Source organism: Etheostoma spectabile, chromosome 11 (genome assembly GCF_008692095.1).
Source record: "Etheostoma spectabile isolate EspeVRDwgs_2016 chromosome 11, UIUC_Espe_1.0, whole genome shotgun sequence".
NCBI lineage: Eukaryota > Metazoa > Chordata > Actinopteri > Perciformes > Percidae > Etheostoma > Etheostoma spectabile.
In genome coordinates this window covers 840367-857181 of record NC_045743.1, presented here as the reverse complement: position 1 = coordinate 857181, position 16815 = coordinate 840367, and the positions used below count along the sequence as shown (strand labels likewise).

The 16815-nt window shown below is 39.8% G+C and overlaps 1 protein-coding gene and 1 long non-coding RNA gene across 16 annotated transcripts in view; one reads left to right on the top strand and one right to left on the bottom strand.

Annotated features, from left to right (window-relative positions):
• Positions 1-16815, top strand: part of LOC116697881 (mitogen-activated protein kinase kinase kinase kinase 4) — a 91687-nt gene that overhangs the window by 43506 nt on the left and 31366 nt on the right. For all 15 annotated transcript variants that reach the window (XM_032529470.1, XM_032529462.1, XM_032529473.1 and 12 more), the window contains exons 4-9: positions 10910-11035; positions 11892-12002; positions 12253-12343; positions 14262-14392; positions 14624-14678; positions 16032-16110. In XM_032529470.1, the coding sequence (XP_032385361.1) occupies positions 10910-11035; positions 11892-12002; positions 12253-12343; positions 14262-14392; positions 14624-14678; positions 16032-16110 (593 nt within the window). The remainder of the gene's footprint in view (positions 1-10909; positions 11036-11891; positions 12003-12252; positions 12344-14261; positions 14393-14623; positions 14679-16031; positions 16111-16815) is intronic.
• On the bottom strand, positions 387-16716 carry LOC116697897 (uncharacterized). The gene is made up of 3 exons (XR_004334073.1): positions 16647-16716; positions 13108-13114; positions 387-397 (listed from the first exon to the last, which is right to left on the bottom strand). It is a non-coding gene; the product is annotated as an uncharacterized LOC116697897 (long non-coding RNA).

Sequence of the window (16815 nt, the reverse complement as noted above, 5' to 3'; positions counted from 1 at the left end):
AAAACAATGTAGAAAATGTGATGGAAATATGGCATTTATGTTTCTTTGATAAGGGTTTCGGTCTCTTTACTGCTCCACAAATATCTGATGTTCTGTCTGCTGCCGATTTCAGTCTCTGCAGTGGAGCACAAACTTCAGTGTACGGCATGATTTATTGCATTTTTCTTTTATCGACACACCAACTTTGACACTTAAATAAAACCTTAAGAGATATATTGCATTTTTTCTTTTATAGACACACCAACTTTTCCACTTAAAAACGCCCCAATATTTCTCTCCAACTTGTCAGCACTTCCACTCAGCTGAATAGAAAATTGCTTATTGTTGTCAGTGTAGAAGTCTTTTTTAACTGCATGCTGGTTAAACTGCGGCTGCACTTTTGCAGGATTGTTGAATCCTGTAGAAAATTTGAAAGCTAGTTCCCTTTCTGTTATAAGTATAGGTTCATGTCTGTTGACTGTTGTTTGAGAGATTTTACACAGCTTTTTAATATATTCAAGTATATCCACTTTGAAAAGAGACATACTGTAAATATTGTAAAATGGGATAGATGCATGAAAGAGGCATGAGGTTAGACTAATACCTCGCTGCAGCAGTCACCAGACCTTAGCAGCATGCAGCGTTTGCAGATTTGGAATTGATCCCAAATTTAGTTCGCCGGCATCTGTCGGACTAAATCAGCTCTAATTCTTTACTCAGGCGTTCAATATAACCGTTAACAAAACAAACAGTTTCTCTCACTCCCCTCCCTTTCTCTCTCTTACCGTTCTGCTCCCTCTTGTCAATGTTTTCTCTCCAAAAATAGTAATCATTTTCAAGCTTATAATCATACGGCTTCCAACCCTCTTAGTAATTTTGTTCTTCATTGGATGAAGCTGAGTTTGTGTTTGAAACTCAACAGATTTTTTTAATTTCCTGAGGGATATTTTTGCCAGTACTCTCAAAGAAAGATCAGTAAACTTAAAGTGTGTGCGTGCGCATGCATGCGTGTGTGTGTTTTGGAACCCATGGGTGCATAATCGCCAGTTTCCGTGAAATGAAGTTAGGACTCAGACGGCTGTCTGTGTAAATGGAGCCAGTGTTTGTTTGTGTGTACACATGCAGAAATGTCTTATAAAACATCATCTCATTGTGTTGATGGTGGTGTGAATTTAATGCTTTTTCCCCCTTCCTTATGTATTAGTCATCATTGTATAACTGAGACAATGGGAAAAATATTCACAAACACATATTTGAGGTCACTTGACCACTTCCTTCCCAGGCGCCTTAAAGAGGAATGAGTGTATCTTGAAGACTGTCACATAAAATCCTTTAATCTGGGTCAACAGTTACACTCAAAGGAGTGCACCTTTGGCCTTTAGCTGTATGTCTAAAACCTTAATACTTCATATTAAGTCCCATTATTAGGATGAGTCCCATTTCTAAAACAGAACATCTTTGGTTGCAGTAATGCCTGTAACAGTGTCTGAGATATCACTTTGGATGGAATTCAAATGCAGATGTAGTTCACTAGTGTCATAATAATGATGTCTTAGTAGGGTTTCAGATCAATTGGGATTGGCTAATCATGTCAAGGCTACTGGTTCCCTTATAAAGCAAAGCCTTCTTGAAACCCCTGATGGCCGTATTTTAGACATATTTCTTTTAACATTGTTTAATTTGAAGGATTTGTAGGCAACGCTTTACCTAAATGGCCCCCCTATTTAGCATTTATAAGCAATTTAGAAACATTGTAAGCAGATACAGTATGTAGTTTTTATTAATGTATTTTTAACAACCATTACCACCTGCTGGGGCCTAAAGGAAAAGGTAAAGAGGCCTGAAAAGCTGAACGTATTCCATGTTTTATAAGTAAAAAATTAGAGAAAAGTCAAACTAATTTTGTGTAATAGGATCTCCCTTTAAGCATCTTGCAACCCCTATTTATCTTGTCTCTACTGTCACTAGATGCTAATTTTAAAAACAACCACCCTTAAAAAGGTTGATGGGACATTTTGGCATGTTTTGAATAGTGTTTTGTATTCTTTCTCTTTGCAGCACTTTTATTTTTAGACTATTCAATATTTGCCACCTCTGCAGTCTTTTCCCTTTTCACACCTCCCATGGTTTCCCGTGGCTGCAGTCTGACACTCCCCTAAAGGAAAAAATGACCACAGCAGTTTGAGTCTGTCAGGGAAATAAATCCATTATTAAAGGGACAGTTTGGATCTTTTCAAGTGGGGTTGTGTGAAGTACTTATCCGTAGGGCGTTACCTACAGTAAATGGCCGTCGGCACGCCCACAGTGTGGAGAAGCAGGCAGAAGTACCGGCTCAGAATCTGAACAATGGATCGTCAGAAGTGAAGCGACCTATGTAGGAATATTGATTATAGACACTTTAAAAGCTTTTTCCAGCTTCCCTGAATATACTAAAGAAAGGTTTCAATAATTCAGTATCCTCTATGATGATTGCTTAGTTTGTTTTAGCTGTCACTATGGCAGGCAACATTTTGGAAGTCCTAGTTTCTGGTAAAAATCTCCACATCTTCAGTTCCAACTGTGCAGATTAAAGAGAGAACATGAAGAAGGATCAGGAACATTTGATGGGAATGTGTTTATGTATTCATACGAGCAGAATGACTGAAGAGAAACACACGTGTAGGGAATGTTCAAGACATGGTGGTTCTTTTTTTTTTAAACCCGCCAAAATGTTTATAATGGTCCTTTTCCACATGGTTCAGTCGTTTTCTAAAATAAACACTGAGTTGATCTGGATGCTCGCCAAGAATGACAGTTGAGTAGAAAAAGCTTGAGATATTCACGTGCACATATACGCATAAACATCAGTGCCATTGCTATGTGCATCTCGGTGTGTGTTATACATATGAAGGGAACCACAGGAGCTTATATACACAGACGTGTCACGGATGCAAAACACATCTACTTCTCCTCCTCCTCCTCTCTCTCTCCTTCTCTCTCTCTCTCCTCTCTCTCTCTCTCTCTCTCCTCTCTCTCTCTCTCTCTCTCTCTCTCTCTCTCTCTCTCTCTCTCTCTCTCTCTCTCTCTCTCTCTCTCTCTGCGTGTCTACTCTCTATTCCCTGTGCACATCTTGGCAAATGTGCTCTGACCCACATTCCACTTCCTGTTCAATATCCAGAGTGGGAGAGAGAGGCCGAGGAGGGAGATACTTAGGAGAAGAGAGAGATGATGAAATACAGGTGTAGGTCTGGGCTTTATAGAGATTTTTTTTTTTATCATTTAATATAGATCAATTTAGTATTTCTGTTTAAATTAAATATTTTGGTGAGTTTTAGCTTAAATTTTCCTAGTAGGAGATTCAGAATGTGAATTGGAGGTGTGTGCATCAGCTCCTCTGGGACCTGCAGTTAGCGGGGATCCAGACTGTACAGCGCCCTGCGGTCAAACAGCTCATGGGTCTGTGTTGGTGTCCCTGTCTTGTTTAAGGTACTGGAGAGACAATGAGACATGAGTAACTGATTAATGTGTTTGAAAGCTTATGAGATGCCAGAACACTGCACAACGTTTTGTGACACTCACATACTGTGGAAAGTTATCAAGACAGCAGCAACTATTTCATCTTTCGTTGCAACTATTAGCGCCTTGCCGGTGGATGTGACTAAACACTTTCCCTCTGTGTGCTTCATCAGATGTGTGTGTTTTACGTGATAAAGTAAAATTATAATAAAGTAATTTTTGTTGGTTAATACTGTACTATACTGTACATCAGCAGTCTGTTTTGTGTCATTATGTAGTCATACATATCTACACATCACTGATTTTACCTTGTTAATGCACAGTTTTTAACAGTTTAGGTTTTTGTGATTATTGTCGTACTTGTTATTTTCTGCACTTCAACACTTAAGTTTCCACTGAATGAGGGTTCATCTCTCCCCCTTTCTAAAAAAATCTGTAAAAAAAAAATCTTGGGCCCGTTTTTGAGCTGGACCAAAATCAGGGGGGTGGAGAGATGAGGAAAGGCGGAAGGGGAGAAGTGAAAATGAGAGGGGAGAGCGGAGAGTTAATAGAAAAAGCAACACAAACTTTTTTTTTTCCTTCCTTGAGAAGGGTTTCAGCTGAAGTGCTTTGGATTTTGGAGGGCTCCCGTTTTCCCCTCCTTTTTTTCCCCCCCTTCGCTCCTTGGGGGCCCCCTTTCCCCCTGTCCATCCCCTCCCTGTGTTCTGGCTCTTTTTTATGCTTCACCAGATTTTGCCCGGTTTTTTCCCATTTTCTTTGTTTGCATTTTCCCGCTTGCTAGTTGGTTTCAACCCTTGCCCCCCTTTTTTCGGTCGCCCCATCGCTTTTTGGGGAAAAGTGAGGGGGTTTTGAATAGAATCCCGGGGTGTAAAAACTGAGAGAGAGAGAGAGAGGGGGAGAGAGAGGCGGAGAAGAAAAGAAAAGAGAGAGGAGGAGAGGAGGGGGAGAAGAGAGAGAGGAGAAGAGGAGCCTCGGGCTGCTGTTGACTTGGATACAATTGGAAACTTTTTTCCCCTTCTATTTTCTTTCTGTGAATTTGCACATGAAAAAAATAAACATTAAAAATTCAAAAATCTCTCTCTCTCTCTCTCTCTCTCTCTCTCTTCTCTCTCTCTCTCTTCTCTCTCTCTTCTCTCCTCTCTCTTCCTTCCCCTCTCTCTTCTCTCTCACCCTCCCCCCCCATCCGCTGCTCGCGTCCAAATCAGAAACTGTGAAAGGGGAAAGGGGTTTTAAGGAATAGGATGTTGTTTTTTTTGAAGAATAAAATAAAAAACTTCTAGAGTGCCAGCCTGTCAATTTTTTAAATTTTTGGGGTACATCCCCCGGAAAGTTCTTTTCTTTAACAAAATGCAGTGTTTTAGAATTGGGAGGGATTGGGAAACTTAGCTGGTTGGTGCAGGGTGAAACATCTGTGTTGGATAGATGACTATGAAATTTGATCCCGAGATTCACAGCCCCCCCAGAGAATGATTGAGTGAGTAGGGCGTTTTTTTTTAAATTGTCGTCGCGATATCAACTTGAACAATAAACATATTGCGAAAGAAACTGAGTTTTTTTGTGTTGGTTTAAAGAAAATATCAGTAGAAAACGTCACTTTAAAATGTCATTCTTTTTTAGGGGTTTATATTCAATTCAATGGTCAATTAGTTTATAGTTTGAATTATAATAACTTTGGTCATGACGTATGATAATACATATAATATATACAGTAATATATATTGTGTGGATGGAAGGTTTGTCAACTTTCAAAATAAAACATTTTGGAGATGATTATGGCGTTACAGTCACATACAGTTCTGTTGAATGTTTTCACCCAGGGAATCATTATTTTATTTTTGGGTCACAGTTGCGGTCTGTGAGTTTCTGTCTCCTTGATTTAGTCTTCATCCTAATGCTTAAATTGCCAATAGTCATTCCTAACAAACTAGTAATGTGAATTGCTAAGTGAGAGATTGTGTTGACAGACTAGATTCATAATAATCCAAGCAACTCTACAGCGGTCAAGAGAGGTCAAAACCTTTTAGACAACCAGGAACGTGGAGGGATTTTTTTTTAATGGAATTATGTTAAACACTTGCTGCACATGAGGCTTCATCAGCAATGACAAGAATGCAGTGAGTGTTTAAAATAGTCGCTGAAACAAGTCCCTCCAGGTTCCTGGTTGTCTGTTAAAGACATGTCATTAAAGACATGTCAACCTTTCTTGGCCTTTGTCAAAGCCAAAGTCTCCCTCCTACTCAGCTTCCATTTTCCCTTTTGCTTCCATTTTGCGGCTGTCTGCTCCCCCGGGGGTCGCCGTTCTGTTAGCTCTGCTCACATTGTGTGCTGTAATACTTTAGCAGCGATATGGCCGCCAACGAGTCTCCCCACCATTTCATGCACAGGAATGATAATGAGTAGCTTCAGGACGCCTTGTTGTGAACAACTGGCTGTGGACATGTGAGAGTGTGTGTGTGTGTGTGTGTGTATAAAACGGGGAAAGTGAGAGACAGAGAGAGAGAGAGAGAGAAGTGAGGTGTCGTTAATGATGGGATACATGAGCATGAACATGGGGCTGAAGTCACTATTGGAGACAGTGATGGAAAATGATGCTGCAAGGACGGAAGTGATGGAGACAATGAGTGTCCAGAATAATGGACAGTGTTCAAACGACACACACACACACACACACACACACACACACACACACACACACACACACACACACACACCACACACCACACACACACCACACACACACACACACACAATGGGCTGTGTGTGTTTTTCTGTGTTGTCTGTTGAATCCTAATGATGCTTTCTGAAAGACCGACTGTGTTGCTGGTCGAGCTCCACATAGAAAACAGTCAGACGCAAAAAAAACTGGCGGCAACAGCTGCAATTTAGTTACTAATTGGAACTAATAAACACCCAATTTGACATTTCGATCAATTGTTTAAGTCGTTTTTTAAATACCAAATATTCAGTTTCCAGCTTCTCAAATGTGATGATTTACTACGTTTTATTTTAATTTTATCATTGATTAGTCTCTTTGTGTTTTGGACTATTGGCTGAAAAAAAAAACAAGAAAATATTTTTCACAATTTTCTGACAATCACTCAAAATTTTACATAGACACATAATTGTGATAATTATCAAAATCAAAATAATAATTGCAGCCCTGTCATAACCTTAGTGTTATTCTTCTGACATTTTGATCAGATATCAGTTTAATCAATAGTTTTGATGATTGAAATTTGTTTCGTATTCAGTCTTGGATGGCGGATTGTGTTTAGAAACACCTCAACACTGTTGCATTTTCATATGTCTGACTTGTTTTGTTCAATTAAAAAGGAGGTAAGAAACCCATAACTTTGAAGTTGGATATCAGAAAAGTATAATTTTATAATTGATAAGCAAAGTTGCTGCCATCATCTCTCTACTTGGCCCATTTTCCCTATTTTTGTCCACCTCTCAGCCCATGGTGTAGTTCTTAAAGTCCAGTTATTAAAGATGAGATCAGTTTGTTACATTACATTACATTTCCATACTTTTTTGTTTTTCACATTTTCCACAAGTGTCTCTAAAATCTCTGAACACAAAGGATTGTAACCATACTTGTGTTTTCTTAATAGAGGTGATTCTTATCTTCTCTTCTTTACGCTGTTATTTTCAACCTATATTCATCTCATGAATGAATGTGTAAGAACGTTCATGCTCCTCAACTCTGTCTTCAGCATCTGTAATTACACTGACTTGTTCCAAAAACCTTCACATGACCAGCAATTTGTGGGTGTTGACCATAAAAGGTACTGCTTGTGCGTGCATGTTGACTTTATGTACATCTTTTAGTATCCTATCTTTTAACCAAAATATGGTTTAATTATGTAACTGAGCGACTGACTGGTTGACTGACAGGTCGGCAGGCTCACCTGCTGGGTGACTGGCTAGATGACTGCTGATGGTCTGCTGCTGATGAGTGGATTAACAGAAGGCCTGGCTGGCCAGCAGTCTGGTTTGTTGGCTCATTGGTTGGCCGGCTGCCTGGTTAAATGACTGGCTGCCTGGCAGAAGCAGTAACCAACTGGCTGGCTGACTAACTGTGACTCAGGGGATTGGCTGACAGGCTGGCTGACCCTCTGACCCCATCATCTTCACAGACAGTCAAAACTCCTGCTGAACTCTTTAAACAGCTTCAGCAGATTAAAGCAAAATGAAAATCAGTTGTTTTGTGCTTGCATGTGGCAATGTCCTCTCATGAAAACCTACTGCTTTCTTAAACATTTCATGAAAAAACATGCATAGCATGTATAAACTAAAAGCTGTTAAGTCTGCTAGACTCTCTAACATAGGCTTTGCTTTTTTATCGTAGCAAAACAGCAGGAAATATATGTTTAATGTCCCAGTAATAACGGCTTAAAGCGCAAAGATAGTTTGAACCTAAAAGAGTTTTGTTCCAACATGACACCTCTACCATTTGGAAATACTCTCCAAATGACTGGCAGCATAAAAATCACTGCTTTTTATCATAGCAAGTTCAGTTGTCAGTTGGCCAAACATCCGATTAACTTGGTGTTCTGTATTTTAGAGATAGTGAAACTGAGCTGCAGTGTATTTTTAGTTGCATGATTTAAATTCTTCTTTCATCTTTAAATGCTGAAGTTTTGGCTGAATTGCCCTTTAACCTCTGGACCAGACTCAGAAATGTCAGCAGTCTGTCATGTGTTGCTTCTGCGGCTGCAGTGCTTGATAAGACGTGTGTGTGTGTGTGTGTGTGTGTGTGTGTGTGTGGGGGGGGGGGGGGGGGGGGGGGGGGGTGTGTGTGTGTGTGTGTGTGTGTGTGTAATTTAATCACACCATAATGTTCTGTATGAAAATACAAGTTTGACAGCTAACAGAATGAGGGCTGCAGTGATAAATATAGAGGTTGACTGTCTTGGCAGCCGTCACGCTGCATTAACTTAACTAGTATGTGGTATTTATTCTACTTGCGTGAAAACATGTTGTTAATGTCTTAAAATGCACATATTAGGAAAACATCACTTTTTCTGCAATGCAGTCACATCAGCGTAAGTTTTTTCCTAGCAACATTTGGTGGTGGCTATTGATCAACGGTGATGTGTTGACAAAAAGCGGCTATTTATTTCTTTAACCCCAGAGGGTTACAGACCAGCTTTCTTCTCAAACCACAGTTTGATTTTCAGTTTACATTCATAGTTGTAAGTTGAATGATAGACATCAATCATCATTTTAGTTTTACCGCCATTTTACATTCTTTTAGAACCCCAAAGCCAAATGTAGTTAGTTTTGTCTGCTGAAGTTGCTGGTTCTCTTGATACAGTCATGGTTATATGTTTAGATTTCTAGCAGCATTGGCTCTTGGGATGTCTGTCTGACGTCCACGGACTGAAATATCTCAACAACTACAGGCAGGGTTGCCAGACATTCATGGTCTCCAGAGGATGTATCCTACTGACTTTGGCGATACCCTGAGTTTTCCCTCTATCTTCTGAGGCTAACTTTTGTGGTTTTGAGTGAAATGTAAAATTTTTGTTCCATAAATTTGGTGCAGACATTCTCCCATGTCCCCTTCATGTCAAGCTATAAAACACTTTGGTGATCCTCTGAACTTTAATATCGCACCATCATCAAGTTTAAATGTTTAAAATAAATTTCTGTTTTATGAGCAGATAGCTGCAAAACATCCCACGAGTTTTACTTTGTGTTTAGTGCTAAATAGCGAATATTACCATGCTAAAATAAGATGGTGATTGATTATGCTAAACAAAGCACATGCTAAGCATCAGCATTCGCATTGTCTTTGTGAGCATGTTAGCATGCTGACCTTTGCATTTAGCTCACTGCTGTGCATAAATACGGTCTCTTGCCATAAGCACTCTTGCCATGAATGATAACAGCTGCTACTACGAAATGCCAAGATGTCTGTTTCAGTATGAAAAGCTAAACAGTTTCCTTCTCAGTTCCTCAGAGCTTTTCCTCTGTGGACATACGAGGTTGCTGCAGCGCTCAGTTGTCTCAGAAGTCCGGGCTGCAGCCGCCTTTTTGAGCTCTTGCATATCGACCGGCCGCAATAACGAAAATGTCATATCATGTCAGCCGCGGTCGGCCCACGGGATCAGACGCACGGGCTCGGCTGATGCAAAGTGCTCGCAAATAAATGTCACACCGCTTCAGTGACGCTGCAATGGATGAGAAACTATCGCTTGATCTTGTTATGTGTCTGTATGCGTGTCTGATTCTGTACGTAATATCCTGAGTGTGGGAGAGGGAGAGACAGTAATTTGTTCGGCTCTGTTATCATTTCCACCTCCGCCTGTATCTGTTTGTCTCGGAGTGATAACTGTTTATTAGACTGGTTTGGACATTGTTTCCTTGGGTGGCTTTTCAGCACGTCTCTCATAGATGGACTCAAAACCGCCTAGGAAGTTTCAGTTGGGTTTTACTCTTTACTGTTAAGGTAACAAACATAGTTTTGTTTTTCATGCGTTTTCTTTCCTGTCTTTACGTGTCCCACATTGGGGGGGGAGGGCCAAAGCCTTAAACATTACAGAGTCTGTAAAAATCAATGACTGGTTCTTCTCAAACATTGGAGAAAATCTGAGTATTAGTGAAAATGTGTTTTCTAATAAATTTAACATTTTACAACAAGTTCCACTCCCCACACTTGTAGTGGAGCTGCTTGACATGTAGCAGGAAAGACTACGGCTCTCAGCATTAAACACGTTTTTCTGTTTGTAACCCTTACACAACACAAGGTGATGCATTTAAAGATGCAGCACACGTTTTTTGGGGTAAACACACAGGCCAGAAATAATATTCAGAGCTGCAACTAATATCAATTCCTGAAGATTAATTTCTTAATCTATTTCAGAAAAAAAAGATCCCCAAAATCCCCATCGTAGTTTCCCAGAGTCCAGAGTGATATCTCCAAATTGCTTGTTTTGTTTGACTAAATCCATAATCCAAAGATAGGTTACTAATACAGTTTTGTACAGAGCCGCATGTGTAAAACCAATAAAGATGAAAAACGCATGCAGATTATAAACTATCAATATATTAATGGAATACTTAATAAATTTAAAAAATCACCTGCCACTGCCAATCCCAGTCAGTGTCTTTCCAGGTAACCTGATCATGACACTCACTTATAACTGATGTTTATCTGTCGGTGTCTCGGTGCTAATCCGTCCTTCCCCTGTGTCTCTGGCTTAAACCAGATCAACAGGAATGAAAAGACTTAATATTGTTTGTTTTTATCTACTCTATTAGTTCATATAGTTCCTTCCTTGCTACTTCACAGGTCATAAGAATGTGCCCTGCTACACCCAGAACTGGAAAGTGTCTTGACATAACTTATGATTTAATACGATAAATACCATTAAATTGAAATTATTAAATCCATGCTGATGAGACACACTCTCTCTCTCTCTTATAGGATGAAGAGGAGGAAATCAAGCTGGAAATCAACATGCTGAAGAAGTACTCCCACCACAGAAACATAGCCACCTATTATGGAGCCTTCATCAAAAAAAGTCCTCCAGGCCACGACGACCAGCTATGGGTGAGTCTATTTCTACCATTATAATGATGTGATGTCTTGAAAGCAAGGTGTTGTAAGTTAAATGGTAAATTGGGTATTTTTCAACCTGGACCCTATTTTCCCGTGCATTTGTTTTTAAGTTACTAATGTGAACAAACCAGGCTACAATGTAATCCTATGGGAAGTTGCGGCTGTAAATGTATGTCCACTAAAAATAAAATGTTGTTACCACTGACAGCCTTGGATTGTTATTTTAAGTTTCTAACTACATTTTCCCTTTTGACTGAAACCTTGCGTATCAATAATTCTTCAACTAGAATTACTAACACAGCTCAATGAAGCTAAAACTAGCAATCAAGCAAGAGAAAAAAGCCAAATAAGAGCATTTGCAGAAAAATGAAGCAACGAGCAAAGGGGGACATAATTAGATTCATTTAGAAATAAAGAGGAAAATCTTTAAATTGATTTTGTTCCTAAAATATATTATTGACTGTCCTCCATAAGGTTTTAAACCAGGCAGCATCAAGTCCAGATGCTGGACCAAACATCTTTCTTCTATTGGGGCTGTGTACAGAGTTAATATGCCTTCACACACCGTATCTGTTCACACACTTTGCCTGCGAACAACAACAGCTAAAAATCAAAAACAGTACCATTGCCAAGAAGGTTTGCATATACACGAACTTTGCCTCAGTGTTTTGTGGCTTAACAAAAAACACAGTGCAAAAGTCATGCAACGTAAAACAAGATAAAACGAAGATAAATAAGTATAGTAAATATGCTAAATAAAATAAATAAATGTCAGAATGATGTGTGAGATGTGTGGGTGTGGGTGGATGTCCACAGTCTTCTCAGTATCTCCTGTTCTCTCCTCCAGCTGGTGATGGAGTTCTGTGGTGCCGGTTCCATCACGGATCTGGTGAAAAACACCAAAGGCAACACACTGAAGGAGGACTGGATCGCCTACATCTCCCGAGAGATCCTCCGGGTCAGTGCCCCTTTCAGCTTCTTCATGACAAATTCCTATTGACATATAGTCAAATATACTATAGAGGGAAAACTCAAACAAGATTTTTTTTGTTGTTAAGGCTAAAAGTGTGACTGTTAGGAGGATCAAGTGCAAATGTTTCACAGAAAGACAGAGTGGGGTGGAGTGTTGTGGGTTTGACCGAAAGATGTCATGGGCTGTGTGTTATATGTTACTATTTTGTTGCTTTTTTTTGTGTCCCACCCTACAGGGATTAGCTCACCTGCATGCTCATCATGTCATCCACCGTGACATCAAGGGACAAAACGTGCTGCTGACGGAAAACGCTGAAGTCAAACTGGGTATGTGTTGATTTTGTTTTGTTCAAACTGGGCCTGTAGACTGGGAGCACGGCCTACACTGAGCTTTGGATGACTGCACTGAAAGAACGTTGTACTGCAGAACCAGACTTGAGTCAGCACCGTGCTTGTGCAAATTAGAGCTCTTTCATTACCAGGGTTGTTTAGTCAAGTTTCACCCGATTGCACAGTTGGAGCCCTTAATTAAAATTAAAATCCTTGTAAAAACTGAGTCAAGGTTTTGCATTCACTTAATTTTACTAGAAAATAACCAATATCTTTTGATCATCTTGGTGGAAAGGATCCTCACACAGACCCATGACAGGGCTAGAGGTTGATATTTTTTCACAGCATATTCATTTTATGATCGACAAAAGAGCTTCAAAATACTTTGTTTGTTTTGATTGCGTGTGCAGGAGACCAATAGGAAGCATTGCCACTACTGCTAGCTATGGTAGCCAAGGAGCTCATCTTGTCATAGTGGGCAGGAAGTGCTGATATTAGTGAATTAATCATTTTTAATTGGTCAATTTATCCATCCATTTTCTGCTGCTTTTTTGGGTCAATTAACGTAAATATAATGATGTGATTATATCAGTAGGAATTATTGTTATAAACTAAAGGAAAGTACTGACATACTGGGAGATAATAACAAATAATTATCCTTTATACTTTGGCTCAGTATGACTGTGAAACCGGTATTAGAAATTGCATTTTCTGTGTTATTATAAAGGCCTTAAATGAAACTTGATGACCCCGGGAGAAACCCTGGATCTCCTCTCCATTTTTGTTGCTGTTTTTCTGTCACTCTTTTTCGGGCTCTGGCGTGTGAAGATAACGTTGCTGTGCTTAATGTTGCCTGCAAAGCTCTTATTGGCTCGGTTGTTTTTCTGACCAGGGAAACGGCTCAGTCAGTGAGCAAAATGCCTGACTTTGATTGAATTCCTGGACAAAATTGTGGTTGACAATTCAGTGGCGGTTTTAGGATCTCACCTCAGGGTGGGCTCAGCATCTCAAACATGGTAAAGAAAACAAGGGGTCATATTCAAAGCACAAGAAAAACAGAGAGTTCTGGAAATGGACAGATGTTACTCTTCTCTTTGTCTTTCTACTGACGACTAAAAGTAAACAATAAAACAAAACTCTACGATATTCATACATTTCAGAGGATGTCACTTTGTCTGAACTCCTCTCCATTTTACTGTATAACACTTATTGAAATGGGGCCTGAAGAAAAACATCAGAGTAACTTACTTTTCTCAAGATTATCTTTAAGTATATTTTGATTCATGATCTCTAAATTAAAATAGCCCTCCTTGTTTGAATTTTACACTCATTAATCTTGTTTTACATCTTTAATTCTCTATGATTAGATAACTATATGTAATCAGATTGAGACCTCCTTTGTTGCCGTCCTGTGACACACCGCATAAACCACATGTCTCCACTGAGGCCACAATAAAACACTTTGTAGTTTAGCTAAAGAAAGGCGAGACAGAGCCACGTAACAGAGCAACAGCTTGACCTTTACACTGAGTCAGGATCCAACACGGACTATAGACCGGAGTTTGGTGGTTTTAATATGGAAAGACAACGAGTAACATTTTATGTAACAAGGCGTTCTAGATATTTGGCGCAGGGGCGGAAATTTAAAAGACCAATGACAATGATAGTCTGCTTTTACAGGATCTGAACCGTTTCTATGAAATGTTTTTAATTTGCAACTGGAAATGTGTTTTATCATAAACCACAACTTGAACATTGTTAGAATGCTCCCAAACTAGATATTAAAGAGATATACTAGATATTAAATAGATATATTAAAGTCACTCTTTTGGTTTTCAGACACTTTATAGAAATGATGCTGTTAGAGAAAATGGTTTGGACCAATAATAATTGATGTTAACTTTCTATTTCCCAGTGGACTTTGGTGTGAGTGCTCAGCTGGACCGGACGGTCGGTCGAAGGAACACCTTCATCGGGACGCCATATTGGATGGCTCCAGAGGTCATCGCTTGTGATGAAAACCCAGATGCTACCTATGACTACCGGGTGAGATACTGGATCTACTGTTTTACAGTCAGGGACTGTTTCAATAGATTTCCAGACAACTTATCAAAGGGTTCCCAGAACAAATAGAAGAAAAAATGTTAATGGTCTATTCTTGCACAGACAGCCTTTTTTAAAGTTTTAGAACCCCTGCATTGTTAGATATAACACATTCACGTGTTATTGAAACATGCACACACACTCGTTTAACTGATCTTGTCTTCTGTCCATCAGAGTGACCTGTGGTCCTGTGGAATCACGGCTATAGAGATGGCTGAGGGAGCTCCCCGTAAGTACATATTACACCTAATGGTGGTTTGTGTGTCATTTTGAAAAGATTATATCATTTAAATTGGAATTTTGAGAAATTTTTATAATTACCTACACGGCACAAAACAGGAAAAGAGTTTTTTTATAACTTCTGCTAACAAAGCTAAAGATTGCAGAGTTTCTGGTAAGTGGAGAAGTGGGGAACAAGTAGTGTAAGACTGAAGCTATCAACTACTGCCTTATCTGCTTAAAGTGATCATACCGACCGAGGGATTTTTGCAGTTCCTAGAACGTAACATTTATATGATGATCTTATTTTTTTTTTTGCTTGTGTTTCGACTGGACCAATTTGGGGATTTTTAAGTTCCTCTGACCAGAGTTCCTGTAACTTTTTCAGCTCCTATTTTCCGCACAGGAACCTAGGTCAATGAGAGTTGGGTTTCCAGTACAAACAGACCAACAAGAGCCAATTTTAACAGTTTTCGGTGTCTTATTCATCACTAAATTCACTTCTGAGAACGTTTTAGGGTTGAAATTAACTGCAAAAATCGTTGCCGAATTGAAAATTTGCTTCAAGGTTTTTGGTGTTGACAACCTCCATAAAGTGATGTGACAGCCAGCTAGCGCTTGCCGGGGCCGCTAGCTCGTGGCCGCTAGCTCGTGGCTTGGCCAGTCATGCTCGGAGACCGCGCTGTAAGCTGGAGATCTCTCAGACCGCTCTCGTAAATAAGAGGCTTTAATTTCATCGTTGACGGATTGTTTGGTTAAATATCACAACACATGTCAATTATAAGATCATCGAGAACCTGTGGTTAACAGTCTTTTCGGAGTTAAACTCTACAAGCAGGCCAGCCGTCACACACACACACACACACACACACACACGCACACACACCAGGCAGAGGCGGGGGAGAGAGAGAAATACCCTTTTTTCTTCGGAAGACTTGTTTAAATTATGACATAGGCTATATACATTAGATTTAGTATTTAGTTCATACTTTTTTGTTGCTGTATTTGATTTCAGATTTTAATGCTATAAAGACCGTTGATGTGCTTGCGTCACTCCCTTACCCCTCTTACCAGTTCCTATGGCCACTGGTCAGTGCGAATGCATGTGGCAAAACCGGTTTGGGGGAGAGTAGTCAGTAGAACTGTTTAGAGTGAACTACTCTTATAAATACGTTCCTGTAACTACCTGGTCGGAAAGCAGCTAATGACATAATCCATTTTTACCCTTTAAATTGTAGCTTAACTTTACCTTTCTATTTACCTTGTTTATTCCTATGGCAACAGTATCATGAATACATAAAAGTTCAGTCTAATATGTGTGGCTTTGTGTGTTTTTGGCTCTCTTCTCTATTGTTTCCTCCAGCTCTGTGTGACATGCATCCAATGAGAGCCCTCTTCCTCATTCCCAGAAACCCTCCTCCTCGACTCAAGTCGAAAAAATGGTGGGCTTCAGTTTTTAAATCTCTCTTCTATTAATCTTTTAAATAACAAATATAATGATGCTCTTTATTTTTATTTTTATAAAGAAAAAATTGTCATGTACTGTCTGTGAAAAACTGTATTTAGAAGAAGACAACATCTAACCCCGAGGGGAAATTCACAATTTTCACTCTGTTATAGTAGAGTTTCACACACATTAAACACAGGCCTGAATTACGCACATGCTCAGGAGGAGGCTGCTTGGAGGAGGGCCCCGAGCAGTTGGGGGTTTCGGTGCTTTGCTTAAGGGCACCTTGGTAGTGCCCAGGAGGTGAACTGGCTCCAGCTAACGATCCATGCTCCGTATTTAGGTCTATGCTGGGACTTAACCGGCGACCTTCCAGTTTCCAACCCAACTCCCTACGGACTGTGCTACTGCAACATACTAATGCGTGCGATTGTAGGCAGCTGTTGTTAGCGCTTCTTTCCCAAGACCGATATCCTACCTGACAATAAAGTTTATCTTACAGTGCCAGTCAGAAGTTTGGACGTGGGTGACAGTTCAGTTGGTAGAGTGGGCGCCCATATATAGAGGTTTACTCCTTGAAGCAGTGGGCCTGGGTTCGACATCCCCCCTTCTCTCTCCCCTTTCATTTTTTCAGCTGTCCTGTCAATAAAGGCCTTAAAAATGCCCCAAAAATAATCTTCAAAAAACATTTGGAAATGCT